The sequence below is a fragment of the Lissotriton helveticus genome, chromosome 11, assembly GCF_964261635.1.
Source record: "Lissotriton helveticus chromosome 11, aLisHel1.1, whole genome shotgun sequence".
Lineage (NCBI taxonomy): Eukaryota > Metazoa > Chordata > Amphibia > Caudata > Salamandridae > Lissotriton > Lissotriton helveticus.
In genome coordinates this window covers 606077791-606094184 of record NC_136072.1, presented here as the reverse complement: position 1 = coordinate 606094184, position 16394 = coordinate 606077791, and the positions used below count along the sequence as shown (strand labels likewise).

The window sequence follows — 16394 nt, the reverse complement described above, 5'->3', positions numbered from 1 at the left end:
ACCAATGCAGTTATCTGACGTGGTCTAGACTGCCTGCGCGGGTCCGCCTTCAACAGCCAGCCACTGAGCTAAGGGAAAACTGGTATTTTCGACCTCTGCAACCACTGCCATCACTTTCGCGCACACCGATGGTCAGTGCTGAATCCTAAGCACAGCAAATTTGAAAATTCTCCAGTCCGACTTTGAACCGCAACTAGCATCTGGGGGTCTGGAGGGGTACATGAAAGTGAGTGTCCTGCATATTCAAAGCCCCTGTGCAGTTTTCTGGATCCAGGGCACACGGATCCTGGGCCAGCATGAGCATCTTTAATTTGAACTACCACAAGAAAGCATTCAGAGGAAGTTGATCTAATAAGGGACAAACGCCTCCTTCAGCACAAGGAAATAACAGGAGTAACAACCAGTCCACATTTCCTGGGCGATCTATGGCTTCTTTGGCCAAAGGAGCCTGCACTTCTTGGAGCAGGATGGACAAGTGATCTTCTGAAAGATGTCTGGAGGTGGGTGGGAGATGTGACAGGCCAAGGGGAACCCGCAGGGTATAGCCTCATTGGTTATTATTATATACAGCACCGTGACAGCAGTAGGTTGCTTATTCCTACCTAGGAGAGTTCATTGTTGATTCCCTGATGAAGGGCGTTATGTACACGCCCGAAATGCATTGGATTATATGACTTTGTCGCCAGTAAACAACTCAATGACAGTAAAGTAAAGTTAAAGCAATTTGAAAGAAAAAATAATGATGGAAGAAAAATAAAATAACATATACAATCAAATGAACTTTTGTGTATGGAATCCTCTGTTCACAAGCGGAGGAAAGAAGGTGTGCCCAAAGGGATGTCTCTAGTGTCCCACTAAAGACACAGTTTTCTATAGCCTCATTGGAACATTTGGAGATCCACCAGTCAGGTGTTCTATTTTGCCACCCCTGGAAGAAATATTTGATCCCGCCTTCCACAGGGATGGGTCATGTGTTACTAAAGCCCAACTAAAGTGGCTTAAAGGCACATGCCGGAGGGGCAGGGAACTGGGTAGTTCGGTATCCCTGCTGGCCTAGGGATTGCTACTAGACCCCCTTCCCTGATCCCCAAAGGAAAGGGGTGCCTGATGTAGGGGCAAATCTGCCTTAGTGTGGGCAGCAAAGCACTCCTATGGAGTAGAATTCAAAGGGGCAAAACTAGTGAGGATATTGTTTCTCTGCGGCCTTGGGATAGTGCTGTGGCCTAGATTTCTTTAAAGAACAGGCCTTCTCGCCAAAGAAGAGACCTATCAAATGGCATGTTCATTAAAGAGGATTGTACGTCTCCAGGGAAGCCAGTGGATCGTGGTGGTTTCCATTCTGTCAGGCTGAGCCGTGGGGAAAGAGTTGAGGCTCACCCCACCGATGGAAGCATCTCTTATACCCGCTGAATAAAGTGATGCGTCCAACGAAGTCTGACCAGGTAGTAAACCACACAGCACATATGTTTTGACCTCTACAATGGGTAACTATGGCTAAAAACTTCCAACACGCATCTCATTACCGCGGCAAAGGAAGCACTCTTCTTCTGCTGGTCCAGGAGGACAACACAACCTAGTGTCTGGGGAATAAATAACTGAAATTTGCAGGTCCACATACATGGTCATCCTCATAATGTTGGGGAAAATACTCCACCTAATCACTTTTCTCATCCCCAAAGACAGTTTGGCTCCGGTCAAGGTCAAAAAAGATAAGTTGTTGGAGTGTTTGGGAGGTAAAGTACAGAGTTAAAGGCATGGCACAGTCTGAACTGGAATGGATGGGGGCAGTGTACCTCGGGACAAAGCTGACAACATGACCTCATTGGAGGCTGAGATGGATTTGGCCCGCAGTCGGAGAGGACGATAGGAAAGGATTCATCCAGCACCAGAGGCAAACCTAGTAGGGATCTGCCACAGACTTCTGCTTGTGACAGTCCCTAAAATGCTTAAGTAGTGTAGGTTTAAGAGAGGACATACTGCCTTTGCACACTGGAAAAAAATATTTTGAGAAACAATTTGTCACAAGACAAGGAAAAAGTTGGGAGTGAGCTCCAGATCGCTAGACTAAGGTGCAGAGAAAAATGAAATGAAGCTAGCATGCAGGGGTGGATCTTGTATATGACACTCTGTTCATCATTTCCACGGGTTGAAGGGGGAGACAAGGTCAGCATGGATCTGCACAATGCCACCTACCGGTGCATGAGAGAGTAATGCGGTTTATATCTTCCAGACCCAGCCTGGTGCTTTGGGATATCCTAAAGGTGAGGAACCTATGCTTATAAGTATACGTAGCCTCCATTGAGTTTTGATGGTACTCCTTCCAGGATCTTCCATACTGGTACATGTGCGGATACAGACCACGTTCCATCTCGGCCACCCTCTACAATGATACTTCAAATAGACTAGTACTGGATAGACGCAAACACCTTGCGGAAATGTTATTTTCCATCAACTTTAATCAGTCAATGGACCACCGTTACAACTACATACACACACATTCTTAACTCGAAGTTTTGTTTAAACCTAGCAGAAATAGGTTTAACAAAATTTCTAACAAACGTTAACATGTATAAACATAGACATTTGTTTTAGCATGGGCCAACATTAAAACACCTAAAACAATTGAGGCTGAGATTAATCGACTAGAGACTGACTTGGAATCGGAGGTCAAGCCAGACAAGCTACACTATCTTAAGCTCAGACAGCAGGAATATAGGGCATTAGTGACTGAGCAGGCCAAAGCCTTGGGGGAGAGCCACACAAGGAAGGGTATACGATCTGGGGGATAAGGCAGGAAAATTACTTGCATGGCTGGACAAAAAAAGAATGGGCGAGCAGATTGGTACCAGAACTCCATGGTGTGGGGGGCAACCCTCTCACGTACCCGCAAAACATTGTAGACATGTTTGCTGACCACTTCAGCGTGGTCTACTCTTCCGTCGCTCCCTATTCAGTAGAAGACTCCCGTGTTAGCTGACATAGCGTTGCCCAAGCTCCCAGTAGACGACTGTAACTTTCTGGAGAGCGACATTTCCAATGAGGAAATAGCGAAAACAATCAGATCCTTAAATTCAGGGAAGGCCTCAGGTCCCAATGGTCTCCCGATCAAATTATACAAACTTTGGCCGGACAAGCTGGGCCCATATCTTCGGTCCATGTGTGAAGAATCCAGAGACAAAGGGATACTCCCGGCTGATCAGAGGACGGCCACCATAATCACTATCCACAAGGAAGGGAAACCCAAAACTGAATGTGTATCATATAGACCGATTTCTCTCTTGAATGCATAGCCAAGCTCCTGTTGGCCAGGAGCTTGGCGGTTGGCCAAGCTCCTGTCCAAACGCTTGGTCACTGTGATTGGGACTCTAGTCCACCCAGACCAATCTGGTTTTATTCCTCATCACAACACAGCCCTTAATTAGTGTAGGGTACACGGAGTACTGGACAGAGCAGCCTCCATCCAAGTACCAGCTATAATAGTCTCCCTTGACGCTACTATGGCCTTTGACACCATTGAATGGCCATATCTCTGGGCAGTTTTGGAAAAAATGGGGTTAGGCCTGAAATAAATACACAGGGTGCGGCTCCTATACGCTGGACCTCTGGCACAAGTGGTGGTTAACAATAAGAAGTCGGCCACTTTTGAACTTCGTCGGGGGACGAGGCAGGGATGTCCACTGTCCCCCCTCCTGTTTGCCTTGGCTTTGGATCCATTGGCAGCATGGATACATAGAGACCCGATGGTACGGGGTCTGCGTTGGTCCCCGGAGTGGGAAGACCGCATCTCACTCTATGCGGATGACATCCTACTTTATCTGTCCTCCCCGAGACGGTCCCTGATTGTTGTCTTAGATATTCCTGCCATCTTCGGTAGATTTTCTGGATATTCTATTAACTGGACTAAGTCCCTGCTGTTTACTCTAGTGGGATAGCCGCTTGTCCCACCGAAGGGTGCCCTATACAAATACATACTGTGGGCTTTAAATACCTCTAGATCTTTCTCTCCTTAGATCCATCGCTTCGGTACACTCGGAACTTGCTCCCACCCCTGGCCAGGCTGAGGAAAGATATAAATAATCTCCCCTTTCCCTACCGGGTAAAGCAGCTCTTTTTAAAATGATGTCCTTGCCTTGGTTTTTGTACGGAGCTTCAAGTACTCCGAGCTGCTGCAAAACTCCTACATAAGTGAGTTAGGCGCTAATAGAGCTACATAAGTCTATATCAGAATGTGTGCCAGGACAAACCTGTCGAAGGACCTACTGAGATTGTTGGTAAGACCCGTACAGAGATGTGTTGGATTCCCATCAAATAGGTATGTAGATCAAGTGTTCTCATTTGGTCATCCAAAAATGGGGCGGTATGTCTCTTGATCAATGAGACCCATCCATCGCCCTTACTCAATTGGGTCGCACCATCAATCGCTAAGGTACCCATGAACAAATGATAAAGATGGGATCGAGTGCAGTGCAAAAATCAAAAGATGTGTGAGTTAAAAACAAGGGGTAAAAGGATCAATAGGCGAAAAACTCTAATGTAATTTGTCCTTTCCCTCAAACAAACAAGAACAATGCAGAGGAAGCAGTCTAAACATATAGCTGCATTTACAAGGCCAACATGTTTCAGCCGGTAGGGACAAGATCCCATGGCTTTCTTCAGGGCCAGAGTTCTAAGCATTAGCTACTGCATACATAAAGTGAACGTAACGACAATCTGTAAAGGATATACATAAATAGTCCAAAATCGAAGGCCTTCCACCAAGCTCGGGTCCTGCGATGAGACAACGCCGGACAGAGCGGGGCCTCCTTTTTCCTGAGCTGGGTTCCAGGAGAGGTGAGGTACACTCCCTGTACTATTCAGATGTAAGAGACACCGTTTGGTACAGAGGAACACGATTTTGGACTATTTATGTATATCCTTTACAGATTGTCGTTACGTTCACTTTATGTATGCAGTAGCTAATGCTTAGAACTCTGGCCCTGAAGAAAGCCATGGGATCTTGTCCCTACCGGCTGAAACATGTTGGCCTTGTAAATGCAGTTATATGTTTAGACTGCTTCCTCTGCATTGTTCTTGTTTGTTTGAGGGAAAGGACAAATTACATTAGAGTTTTTCGCCTATTGATCCTTTTACCCCTTGTTTTTAACTCACACATCTTTTGATTTTTGCACTGCACTCGATCTCATCTTTATCATTTGTTCATGGGTACCTTAGCGATTGATGGTGCGACCCAATTGAGTAAGGGCGATGGATGGGTCTCATTGATCAAGAGACATACCGCCCCATTTTTGGATGACCAAATGAGAACACTTGATCTACATACCTATTTGATGGGAATCCAACACATCTCTGTACGGGTCTTACCAACAATCTCAGTAGGTCCTTCGACAGGTTTGTCCTGGCACACATTCTGATATAGAGACTTATGTAGCTCTATTAGCGCCTAACTCACTTATGTAGGAGTTTTGCAGCAGCTCGGAGTACTTGAAGCTCCGTTATAGACCCCCGGTTCTTTTGTTGTTAGGATTACAGTTAGGGGGATACGAACTGGGCAGGTCTTTAAATTTCCCTCAGACCCTTCTTCAATTGTTTGTGTTTTACTTGGTTTTTGTACGCCCTGCATAATTCCCTAGATACTGTTCCGTCGTCTTATATTAGGGAGGTAGAGGGCCTTCAGCAGGACCTGCTGTGGGAAGGAAAGCCTGGTATTGCTCTCAATAAGCTCATTCTGAACTGGTACGATGGAGGCATTAGTCTCCCTGATATTAAAAAATATTACTGGGTGGCCCATCTAGCTGCCATCAACCATGGCACTTACGCCCGACCGGGAGATCCAGGCTATGCCATGGACAGGCGGCTTCTCTCCAGAGGGAACTATAACAGAGCCCTTTTTTCCAAACTTCAATGCTCCAAACTAATGGGCCCCAGTAAGCATTCGGTACTCGTTTGGCATACTGGCACTAAATGCCTTTGCTGGGATCGCAGACTTACTCTTATGACTCAGTTCTGGGATTCAGAGCAGCTGGGTAGCCTGTGGAGATCCAAGGGGTTTGACAAGTGGGACCTTATTGGAATCTCTCACATAGGTGATCTATGGGATAAGTCAGATGTTCAACCATTCACCGCCTTGCAACAGCAATTTGATCTAGCGGACACAGAATACTTTCGTTACACACAGATCAGAAACGCTCTGCACTCCCACTTGCCGCAAGGTACCACCCTTCCCAAGGGATCCCCGTTGGAGGATAGGGTACTAGATGGACACCTCCCAGATAAAACTATCTCTCTGAAATATAAAAAATAGATAAATAATATGCCAGACCCTCTTCACCTACTCCAGGAAAAATGGTCGGGGGACGGTATTGAGATAGATGACGAAGAATGTCAGGAGGCTGTTTCCTCGCCTAGAGTCGTGGCAATACCAGCGCAACTCCGATTAGTACAATTTAAATTCCTCCATAGGGTATACGTGACGGGCCCCAGCTGGTGCGGATGGGAAAAGTTGACGGGGGTATGGCCAGGAGGGTACTTTTATGCACATTATCTGGGAATGCAACTTTATTCAACCCTACTGGCATAAGATACATGACACCATCAACACAGTACTATCCACCCACTAGTTCCGGAAGCCCGTAGAGGTCTACTGAATATATGGGAACCAACAGATTTGAATGTTTGCCTTACACAGTGGGTCACACTGGGGCTTATGCTTGCTAAGAGAAACATCGGACAGTTATGGGGAGCGTCACATCCTCCTAAGGTGGAAAACTGGAAGAAAGACTTGGATTGGTCCATGTATAGGGAAAAGATAGTATATGTGGCTCGGGGTTGCCCTAAAAAGTGGACCCTTATATGGGGTTTGTGGAATTCCTACGCCCGCACTGTCAGTTATGATGACCCCCCTCCCCCCCCCCTTTCCCCCTAGATCTTCCGGGTGATATATCGCAATGACTGATTTTACCTATTGTCTCCATGATGCCAGATTTATTACTTCCTCTGTATTGAAATCAATAAGCTGATGTATGTTAATAAAAGTTTGACACAAAAAAAACTAAAACAAATAGGATCATCTTACTTCTGAATGTGTTCTTCTTCTGACTCCTCGTGTTGATCAAAAAGTTCCCACTTTGAAGTCGTAACAGCTACAAAAACAAAGATAAAGAAATAACTATTCTAGAAACATGAGGACAATGTTTTTTCTTGACAACCCACAAGAAGGTCAAATGGCAGATTATTGCAAACCACACAGCTGGTTCATTCTCTCACTGCTATTTTTGGTACCACAAAACAAACTACCAATGCATTTTATTAAAAGTGTTTGCGTTTTATTTTATACTTTATCAACTAGTTTATTACAATTAATAGAGAGAGCAACAAGAGCAAACGCAGTAAAAGGTGAGAAATACACAAGGCAGACGGCTAGAAATCACACTGACTCTTGTACAGTGCTTAAACAAACAGTAACCGAAACAGACACCTGAAAGAGGAGTCATGGAAGGATACAAATAATGCCTTCATGCTTCAGTGGTGGGACAAAGAAAGCAGAGGTAGGAAACCCCACCCAATCAAACAAATAAGAAGCACGGAAATGAGTGACAAGTAAGCCAACCAAAGGTAAGCAATGGCACACTTTAAGCTAATAGTCTTGCAACAGAGAGTGCATGCGCTGTAAGACCTAAAGAGTAGATTCCACTATTTAAAAGGTACTACCATATCAATGCAGAAACAATAGCCATGTTCATCCATAGTCAGCCGTCACTCCATGGTGCAATCAACCTCAAGAGGTACTTTAGACTGGGATTTTTTGAGGGGGGTGGGGGTGGGGGTTGGATTGAACCATTCCCTTCTGCAAAATCCCTTGGTCAGCCGCTAGCATAACAGGTACTACCACATCAAAATGTACTTTCCCAGTTTAACATCGTGCATCATTTATTCATACAAAGGTAACAGCAAAAGTAGCTCTAAAAAGTCACTCTTTTCTAAAGCAAGACCATCCAGCCCATTGTACACTCGTAACAGAAATAAAACAGTTTGAGTAATAAAATAATAACAAAATATCAAAAGAATTGGAATGTATTACTAGTTTTCCTTAATTACTCTACTCATAAAAGGAACAGCCTTCCTGAAAAATAGTTCAAAGGTAAATTACTGCATGAGAAAAATATTAAGGTTTGAGGTAAGTCCCCAAAAGAGGACTTTGCCAGGAAACTAACCACCATAATACTCCGGTTTTCCAGAGGGGACGGGCATTTAATCTAGTAATTTCTATTTTTGAAAATGATTTTCACTCTGCTTTTAGCAGTGTCACAGAACTCTGCAAGGTTGTAAGGGATTTAAGAGTGAAGCAACATCTCAATGTGTTAGTGTATGATAATATCAATCCAACACTTCAAAATCAACACTGCCTCCCATTCCAGCTTGTAATAGGTTCACGTCTCAGTGCATTATCTACAATGCACACAAGTAACTACATACCAAGCACGGTAACTCCTTTAGCAGTCACACCTTCACCACCCACAGCTCTAATCAACTGATCCTAGAAACTACAAACACAAAAGAAGAAAACAAGTACTCTCCTAGTCATGAATCTCTAAAACGACTATTTCAGTCACTAAAGATAGTTTCCTTCCATCCAGACCTCGAAATAAAATCACTCAGAATCCTTGTCCTATGCCTCTGACAAATCTCCAACCCACCACCTATTATCTTAGGTATCCTCCTAGGTCACATCTGTCCTATAGAAATACAATGTAAAACCAAATTCTGTATCTATCAAGATAAAGAAGATGTTGGAAGATCTACATCAGCTCACTAAATACCAGTTGAAGGAATGTGTAGGTATGGGGCCCTGGTTGAGATGCAAATAAACTTGAACTTGAAACTTGAACTTCTCATTAAGTGGTACAGTGGCACTCGTATTAAACAAAGTAATACCATGTGGTTTACTACGGACTGCACAAACGTGCATCTATTGTTCTTTCCCATTTCCAAGCACATTCCGTTGTTGCCTACACTGAAAATACACCTGTAAAGGCACTTAAAAATATTGCAGTAGCCCGGAAGCCTACCAGCACAAAATACACCAACTTAAGTGGTAATACTAAGTATAACACTTTAACTCCTCGGCAATTAGTTCTTGCCCTCAGCCGCTTTAAACTAACAAAACCACTGAAATTCATCAGTTTCAGTTATTGTAAGTAACCATACCTTGTTCCCTAAATTAGCTATAACGCGCCCCATGCACCATTTTGTTATCAATGTCATTTCTGATGTTGTATTGGTGTTATCAATAGTGTCATAGAACATGTCATGAGTGACGTAATATATAATGCAATTAGCAGTGCATGGTGAAGATGCACATTAGAGTTAATTTAGGCCACAAGTTACAATTAGTTGAGTTAATTATAATTGGAACATTTCATTGGTTTTGTTTGCTTAAAACTGTACATTGTAACAGACATTTTCACCTAACTACACAGTCCCTTTAACCGTTGGTTTTTCCACAGAATTTCACAGGTTTTTAAAATGGTAATCAAGATATTACTATATTTAACTATAACGTCACTTTAACCTTTGTTTTTTTTTCAGGGAATTTCTACGGATATTTTTTTTAAGCATAGAGAACAATAATGCTGCTTACCGAGTATACATCTGTTTTTGGCATATAAAGCTGTAGATTCATATGCGTTAGCATAGATCGCCATCTGGTGTTGGGCTCGGATGTTTGCACTTTGATTTTCTTCGAAGAAGTCTTTGTAGTCACGAGGTAGATGACTCCTCCTTTTGTGGATAGTGAGCATGGGCATCGACTCCATCCTTAGATTGTTTTGCCGTAAGGGTGATGATGGAGTTAGTAAGAGTAGAAATTGCTCTCCATGTATAGTGTATGTAAGGAAGATAATACTGCAACAGGTAAAGGCACCTGGGGAGGCAGGTGGGTGCATATGAATTTACAGCTTTATATGCCAAGAATAGATGCATACAGGGTAAGTAGCAGTTTCCGTTCTAGGCATATGAGCTGTAGATTATATGCTTTAGCATAGACTATATAACAGTTCTTTCCCAAGCGGTGGCTAACCTGTATCTGTTGCAGTGGTCTGAAATTGTGTTCTTAAAACAGCCTGGCCCACACTAGCTTGTTGTTTTGCTAACACATCTACACAATAGTGCTTTGTAAATGTGTGTGGCGTAGACCATGTTGCAGCTTTGCAAATGTCATCTAAGGGTATGTTTGCTAAGAATGCCATGTAAGCCCCTATTTTGCGTGTAGAATGCGCTTTAGGGGGAACTGTTAAGGTGCGTTTATCCTTGAGGTAGCATATCTGTATGTAAATCCAGTATTTGTAAAGCGGGAACAGCTACCCGAAAGCATGGTGCTGGGGGCAGTCGGGAAGATTAAGCAAGCTATTGCCCATAGTCACATGGTACTGGGCTGACCTGCCGCCGGTGCCGGGGATCGAACCGTGAGCACCAGTTTCCAGCGTCCACTTCTCTCTTCTGCATTTAACTATCCAGCGTGCAATACCTGCTTTTGAAATGGGGTTGCTTTTAAGTGGTGGTGAGAAAGCAACAAAGAGTTGTTTTATCTTCCTGAAAAGTTTGGTTCTTTCAATGTAATAAAGTATTGCTGTTCTGGTTGAGATGAAAAGCAGAAACGACTTTGGGTAATAATTTTGGGTTAGTCCTAAGAACCACTTTATTTTGGTGAATTTGTAAAAATGGTTCTTGTATGGTTAGTTCCTGGAGCTCACCAACTCCCTTCAGAGATGTGATAGCTATAAGGAAGGCTACTTTCCAGGTTAGAAACTGTAATTCGCATCTGAGCATAGCCTCAAATGGTGGGCCCATGAATCTTGTAAGGTCTATATTAAGTTTGCACATGGGAGAAGGTGGAAGTCTAGGAGTAATGATTCTTTTGAGTCCTTCCATTAAGGCTTTGATAGCTGGTACTCAAAGCAAAGACAGGTGTTGTCTGTTTTGTAGGTAAGCCGCTATAGCGGCAAGATGTAATCGTATAGACATATATGCTAAGTTAGCACGTTGTAGGTGTAACAGATATCAAATGATTTTTTGAGTTGAGGCCTCTAACGGATTGATTTGGTTTTTAGTAAAATAAATTGCAAATAGTTTCCATTTTGCTGCATAGCATGCTCTTGTGGTAGGATGTCTAGCTTCTTTAATGACGTTCATGCAGTCGGTTGGAAGGTTAAAGTAGCCAAATTCTAAGACTTCAGGTGCCAGATGGCTAGGTTGAGTTGACTGGGGTCTGGATGTCTTATCTCTCCATGGTTCTGAGTGAGAAGCTTGGGGGAGAGGTGTAGCTTTTGATGAGGAACTATTGATAGTTCCAACAGGGTTGTGAACCATGGTTGTCGAGCCCATGTGGGAGCACCTGGGATCATTGTGAAGGATTGTTGAGTGAGCTTCCAAACCACTAATGGAATTAGCGGGAGAGGTGGAAAAGCGTAAGCAAATTTTCCTGACCAATTCATCCATAGCACATTGCCTTTGGACAATGGGTGTGGATACCTGGACGCGAAGTTTGGGCATTTTGCGTTGTGGTGTGTGGCGAACAGATCTATTTCTGGGTAACCCCACATTTGGAAGAATGGGAGGAGTACTTGGGGATGCAGTTCCCATTCGTGGATCTGTTGTCTTTGACGACTGAGTAGATATGCAATCTGATTGTATACTTCTGGGAAATGTTGTGCAAGGAGGTATATGTTTTGAGGAATGGTCCACCTCCAAATGCTTTGAGCTAGGCGTGAAAGCTGTAGAGAGTGTGTCCCTACCTGTTTTTGTATGTAGTACATTGCTATATGTTGTCTGTACGAACTAGGACAGCTTTGCGTACTAGATGAGTGTGAAAAGCTTTCAGTGCTAGAAAAATTGCAAGGAGCTCCAGCTGGTTTATGTGGTGCTGCTTTTGTTGTAGTGTCCACATGCCCTGAATGGTATGTGTCTGAAGATGAGCTCCCCAACCAGTGAGGGATGCCTCTGCTGTTAGCACTATCTGTGGAACCGGATCGATGAATGGTCGCCCTTTGGAAAGGTTTTGTGTATTCCACCACTGCAGAGAGCGATGAGTGCGGCCGTCTGCCAACACCAGATCGTTTAAATGACCTTGAACCTGGTTCCACTGACGTGCTAAACATTCCTGTCGGGAACGCATTTGTAGTCTTGCGTAAGGAACAATTAGAATGCAAGAGGCCATCATTCTGATCAACTGCTTAAACACTGGGGCTGGTAGTGAGTGTTGCGTTTGAAACGGTGATATTAGAGTTGGAATGTTGAGTATTCTGACTGGGTTGGGGTACACTAGAGCCTTGCAGGTGTTTATTGTAGATCCTTGTGTATTGGAGGGTGCAGTTGAGACTTGGTAAGGTTCACAGTGAATCCCAAGTCGTGAAGTAGTTGAACTGTTTTTCGAGTGTGGTGTAGGCAGCTGTGTTGAGACTTGACTTTTATTAGCCAGTCGTCTAAGTAAGGGAAGACATGAATGTGTTGTCTTCTTAAATGAACTGCTACTACTGTTAGGCGCTTGGTGAATACTCTTGATGCTGTAGTGACCCCAAATAGGAGGACTTTGAATTGGTAGTGTTGTCCCTTCACCACAAACCTGAGATATTTCCTGTGAGCAGGGTGAATTGGAATATGAAAATAGGCGTCCTTTAAATCTAGAGTGGAAAGAAAGTCACCTTACTGAAGCAATGAGAGCACCTATTGTAGGGTGACCATGTGGAAGTGGTCCGATTGAAAGTAGAGGTTTAGCTGTCTGAGGTCCAATATGGGCCTGAGAGAGCCGTCCTCCTTGGGAATCAAAAAGTATAGGGAGTACACTCCTGTTTCTTGGTGATGTAAGGGGACTGGTTCTATTGCATGTTTGTCTAGCAGAGAGAGGATCACTTGTTTTTACAGGGTGAAATGTTCTGGTGACCTTGCCCGCTCTCTGGGAAGGATTGTTGGTGGAGTGCTGGTAAGTTCCAGTCAATAACCATTTTGGATAATTTGTATGACCCACTTGTCTGAGGTGATGGAATTCCAGACAGGTAGGAATTGTGAGAGACTTCCCCCGACGGGAGTGGAATGGTCTGGGGTAGTGGGGGGAAGTCACTGCTTGTTGGTAGGGGAAGTGTGGGTGGAGTTGCCCTTTCCTCTGCCCTTGTTATTGTTCCCTCTGTAACCTCCGCAAAAATAGCCTCTGGAGGGACTAGATTGTTTGTTCCCTTCGTAAGAGGAGGAGGGATTTTCTATTGAAATTGTTATTCAGCCACCCCTGTAGAAGGAGCCACAAAAGGAGCCACTGCTAGAAGGTAATTATAGGGCTCCCATGGATTTTCCAGTGTCAGTATCTTTCTTCATTTTTTTCTAATGAAGTATTCACTGTTGGCCGGAAAAGATGTCCTTTATCGAAGGGCTGATTAAGTATGGAGGATTGTACCTCCTGCTTGAATCCAGCGATTCGAAGTCAAGCGTGGCTCCTGAGGCGTATGCTTTTGTTAATAGTACGCAAAGCTGTGTCTGCAGCATGTAGGGCGCATTTTATGGAAGTGTTTGTGATAAGCTTCCTTTCCTGAATGAGGTCATTAGCTTTGGCCTTATGATCTTCCAGAAAATGCTGTAGAAGTTTTTCTAATTCCTCTTTACGTGCCCTGTCATAACGTGCCAATAAAGCTTGAGCATTGGCAATACGTTACGAGTTGGCAGCCTGGGAAGCTACTCTTTTGCTTGATACGTCAAAAGGCTTTGACTCCTTATCAGGAGGAGAAGCGTCACCAGTTGTTTGAGAGTTAGCTCTCTTGCGGGCATTAGACACAACAAGAGAGTGTAGTGGTAACTGACCTCTTCTGTGTACAGGGTCTGGAGGAGCGGCCTTGTATTTTTTATCTACCAGAGGTGTTAGTATTCGGGCTCTAACTGGATCCTTGAATACCTTGTTTGTATGTTTTAACATGCCTTTTAGCATGGGTAGAGTGTTAATAGACCTCTGGGCATGTGTAAACGTTTCTACAAGAAAATCCTCTTCTAGAGGGTCACTATGTAGTTCCACCCCGTGATATTTGGCAGCCCTGTTGATGAATTGCGCAAAGCCAATATTGTCATCAGGTGGGGAAGGTCTAGAGGGATATAGATCTGGGTCATTAGGTATATTTGGATCCTTATCGTAATCATCCGATGGGTCAGTGTCTAGTGGTAGGTCTGTGTCTTGCGGGTTCTGATAATCATCGTCCCCAATGTCGTCCCCATCATCGAAAATGTCATCCTGTGAGCCTGGTGACATTGGAGGTGGTGAATTTGATGGTGTGATGTTTGGAATAGGAGGAGGAGATGGAGGTATATAAGGGGGAGAATGGTTGGTGCCCATGTCTCTTTTTTGCTTAAGAGGTATAGGGGCCTCTTGTGGGCGGTCTAACTTCCGTTTTTTGGGAAGAGTAGCCATAAGGTGTCCAGTTTTGGGATCAATACTGAGTTTTTTCGGTTTTGGAACCAGACGTGGTTCTTCAGATGGAAGTTCTTTGGAAGGAATCTATGCCCCTTGCCCTTTTGAAGTGGATTTCGGCATAGAAGATTTTGGTTCAGAGTCTTTGGGTGCCGAGTGTTTGGGATATAGTTCTTTAGTTTTAGCTGGTTTAGGCTGTGTAGTTTTCGGAGTGCTTTGTTTCGGCTGTGAACTTTTCAGCGCGGAGGTTGTCAGCCCTGACTTTTTAGGTGTGGAGCATTTTGGCTCCGAAGATTTCGCCCTGGATGCCTTTGGTTCTGGCTCCTTTGGCTTGGAGGGTTTCGGCTGCGAGGCTTTCAGTGCCGAAGATTTCCTTGGTACCGATTGTAGGAAGGTGGAATCTGACTATATGGTTACCCCCACTTTTTTCCTGGTGTTTTTCTGGTTTTCGACTTAGTTGGCCTGGGACCCTGCTATTCAGGGCCCCAGTCTATCTGCTTTCTCTATAAAATGGACTCCATGTACTTTGCTACATACCAGATTGGTTACTGGGTCACCCTTGTGAGCCCCTGTATAGTGTACCATAGGTACCCAGGGCATAGGTGCACCTTAGGCCTACCAGGGGCTGCAGCATGTATTGTCCCACCCCTGGTTTGCCTTCCAAACTGACACCACAGGTCTGTTCACACAGCCTGGGTAAGGTGGTGTAATCACCCCTTACTTAGATATAGTATACCTATATCTATATATATATATACACATATACACCTATAAGTCACTCCTATTGCAGGCCTTAACAATCCTGGAGGCAGAGGTCTTGGTTTTATGTGAAAGGGTGCCCTAGCATGAGCAGAGCCCCTCTGCAGCTTTCGGAACCATCTCCTTATAGCTGTTCTATGATATCGCCATACCATATACTCTTCAGTGCATTATAATCTTTGCGGTTAATGCTAACTTTGGTTTGGCTTTATCAAAACATGTCGTGTAAGGTGTCAAACACTTTGGAATACTACACCCCCGCCCCCCGCCAGTCCTGGTCCTAGTGGCTGAAGAGACAAACTTCACATCTTCACCTGAAATCACCCGACATCTGGTGGCATCGTTCTATCGCCGCCCTGGTCACTGGCAGGTGACCCAGACTCTGTCCCTTCTGCTTTCAGGTTCTTCAGATCTTCGAACCACCCTTGGATCCACCCGGACACTTTTCCTCTAGTCGCCTGCAGCACTTCTTTGCAGCTCTCCAATGAAAACGACGACGAAACCCGACACGAAAAGACACCTATGCATCTGGCTTAGGTAACACGAGTACTCGGGTGCTCCTGTGGGTCTTGACTCTCGAAGTGTCCTAGTTTAAAAGTGTTCCATCGTAGTCCACCCGGAGTGGAACTACATAGTGACCCTCTAGAAGAGGATTTTCTTGTAGAAACGTTTACACATGCCCAGAGGTCTATTAACACTCTACCCATGCTAAAAGGCATGTTAAAACATACAAACAAGGTATTCAAGGATCCAGTTAGAGCCCGAATACTAACACCTCTGGTAGATAAAAAATACAAGGCCGCTCCTCCAGACCCTGTACACAGAAGAGGTCAGTTACCACTACACTCTCTTGTTGTGTCTAATGCCCGCAAGAGAGCTAACTCTCAAACAACTGGTGACGCTTCTCCTCCTGATAAGGAGTCAAAGCCTTTTGACGTATCAAGCAAAAGAGTAGCTTCCCAGGCTGCCAACTCGTAGCGTATTGCCAATGCTCAAGCTTTATTGGCACGTTATGACAGGGCACGTAACTTCTACGTTTCCCATAGAAAGTCAATGGTAACCCGCGGCTGTGTTTAGACACTGCACGTGTCTCCCGTGGGCCTCCTACTTCCTAACCTTTGGTTGTTTAAAGTAGCCCCAGCGATTCCCCAGGCCCCAGGCCCGCTTTCTAATTCTCTTGTGGTTCTTATACCACTAT

At 44.4% G+C, this 16394-nt stretch overlaps 1 protein-coding gene across 3 annotated transcripts in view; it reads right to left on the bottom strand.

Moving 5' to 3' along the window:
* U2SURP (U2 snRNP associated SURP domain containing) overlaps positions 1-16394 on the bottom strand; it is an 878864-nt gene that overhangs the window by 324668 nt on the left and 537802 nt on the right. For all 3 annotated transcript variants that reach the window (XM_078666425.1, XM_078666427.1, XM_078666426.1), the window contains one exon: positions 7073-7139. In XM_078666425.1, the coding sequence (XP_078522551.1) occupies positions 7073-7139 (67 nt within the window). The remainder of the gene's footprint in view (positions 1-7072; positions 7140-16394) is intronic.